Source organism: Rhagoletis zephyria, unplaced genomic scaffold (assembly GCF_001687245.7).
Source record: "Rhagoletis zephyria isolate East Lansing unplaced genomic scaffold, Rhagoletis_zephyria_1.1 Rzeph_scaffold_49670, whole genome shotgun sequence".
In the NCBI taxonomy this organism is placed as follows: domain Eukaryota; kingdom Metazoa; phylum Arthropoda; class Insecta; order Diptera; family Tephritidae; genus Rhagoletis; species Rhagoletis zephyria.
The window spans coordinates 1-2,104 of NW_016206724.1; the positions used below are offsets into that span (position 1 = coordinate 1).

General features: G+C 31.1%; 1 protein-coding gene across 1 annotated transcript; it reads right to left on the minus strand.

Moving 5' to 3' along the window:
* Nucleotides 1-124: 124 nt before the first annotated feature.
* LOC108355754 (uncharacterized) lies at nucleotides 125-2,098 on the minus strand. The gene is made up of 6 exons (XM_017606890.1): nucleotides 2,055-2,098; nucleotides 1,924-2,004; nucleotides 1,568-1,644; nucleotides 775-987; nucleotides 542-698; nucleotides 125-479 (listed from the first exon to the last, which is right to left on the minus strand). Exons 3-6 carry the CDS (start codon nucleotides 1,637-1,639, stop codon nucleotides 358-360), a joined length of 564 nt encoding a protein of 187 aa, XP_017462379.1. The 5' UTR covers nucleotides 1,640-1,644; nucleotides 1,924-2,004; nucleotides 2,055-2,098; the 3' UTR covers nucleotides 125-357.
* Nucleotides 2,099-2,104: the final 6 nt, after the last annotated feature.

Below are 2,104 nucleotides of genomic sequence, written 5' to 3' on the forward strand. Positions count from 1 at the left end.
CGAGCTTTCCCCTGAAGACAGGGACTGTGTCGTTTGGAGACAGGTAGCACCTCAGATTAGATTTTTTACGTTCTTTATAAGTTAAATTATTGTTTTTAATTTCTTATTATACAATATACAAATATACAATATTATTTGATACGCATCTTATTTATTATATTATTATTAATAGTTTATATTATATTTATTTACAACTACAGATAAGGTATTAACTAAGAGATCACATTTTATTTGTACTTTATGTTCAGTTCATATTATATTTGAGATCACATTTAGTTTGTACTATTATTTATATTGGTTTGGTAGTCGTTTGATTAAGGTGTAAAACTAAACTTATTTGTCTAAAGCTAAGCTTATTTATAAAGGCATATTCCGTTTGTTAGATAAATAGCGTTTCTGCTTTTGCCTATTATGGCTGTGTTCGACGCTCCTTCGTACTTCCTTTTCAAACTCTATACGGCCCTGGAGTTTAAAAATGTCTGAAAAAATGAAATAAAAACATAACTAAAAATTCAGAAAATAAGTGAATAATATAAATTACCAAACAGAGCCACGCTAACTATTTTCAACTTAGATAGCGATTTTCTGCCGCATCGACCATCCCAATTGAAATGATGCAAAACTTCATCTGTGAAGATCCTTTTGATCACCGCTTCAATATCTGCTGAAGAGCCTTTTAAGGTGAAAAGATATGATATCTGCAAAGAGATTTGTGATGATTAATAAATAAACATATGAACCTAAATAAAACTGGAAAATATAATATCTACTCACCATTGCGTCTTCGTAATTTTTTTCTATTAGCTTTTCCTCCAAATCAAAAACAGCATCTAAAGATTGCATTGGCATAAGAACGGCCAGTTCTGTGTGGAGATCTTCGCAGCTTTCTCCGGATATGCGGCAAACACTCTGATGTACTTTTTTAATTAGCACTCTCGACTCACGCACGACTTTATGGTGAGCCATCACATCAGTTTTGTCAAGCATCTGAAATATATATGCAGTCAAAATTATGCAATGTGTTTTAAAAATATTCAAAGGTAAATACAACCCATGCCAAAATTATAAGGCGCATTTTGACAAGTTTTAACGAATCTATATACTTTATTCTCTAAAGACCCGTAAGAATTTCAAGGCTTTTAATTTGATTCCTTTGAAAAATTTTGAGTATGCAGTTTTGAGGTCCATTTAATTGAAGTAAAATAAAAGGTAAGTTTGAAGTAGCTGGGACTTACTGCTGATTTTTAGATTTTTTGTTTAAGGTTTTGCCCATTTTCTTCTATGCGGAATATGTGGCGATGATTTTTTTATATGGACGAAATTACGCAACATCTTTAAAAAATTGCCAAAAATCAATAGTAAGTCATAGGTACATAAAACTTGCACTTTAAGGCACTTAAATTAAATGTGCTAAAAAACTGAATACATACTCTAAATCTTTCTAAGGAATCTAGTTAATAAACTTAATTCAGATTTATATAGCTTTTTTAATGCTTCCGGTTTAGAAAGTCAAGTATTATTAGAATAACACAGGCCAACAACAGTGTCGCGCTGTGTAGTCACTTACTTTTCCTTCCAAGCTATCCAACCGGGTCTCCAAATTTGTTTGCTTTTGTAATATAATTTCCAACATGTTCATTACATCTGTAAAATAAAAGAATTTGTAGCTACCTTCATATACATACATAAATGTGCAATCATGTGTAAAATTTTTAGACCAATTACATGAAGTGCTTTATATTACCTTTGTTTGTTGCTGAAATTTCGGAAACAACTGGTGTTTCAGTTGCAGNGTAATATAATTTCCAACATGTTCATTACATCTGTAAAATAAAAGAATTTGTAGCTACCTTCATATACATACATAAATGTGCAATCATGTGTAAAATTTTTAGACCAATTACATGAAGTGCTTTATATTACCTTTGTTTGTTGCTGAAATTTCGGAAACAACTGGTGTTTCAGTTGCAGCAAACACACTCTGGCTGTGACAAGATGTTAATACTAAAAAATATCAGGTTATTATAAGATTATTTTCTATTTCAAATGCTTACCTTGATTTGAAGAACAGGCGTTGAAGTCTAGGGAAAGTTGAAGCCTTTTC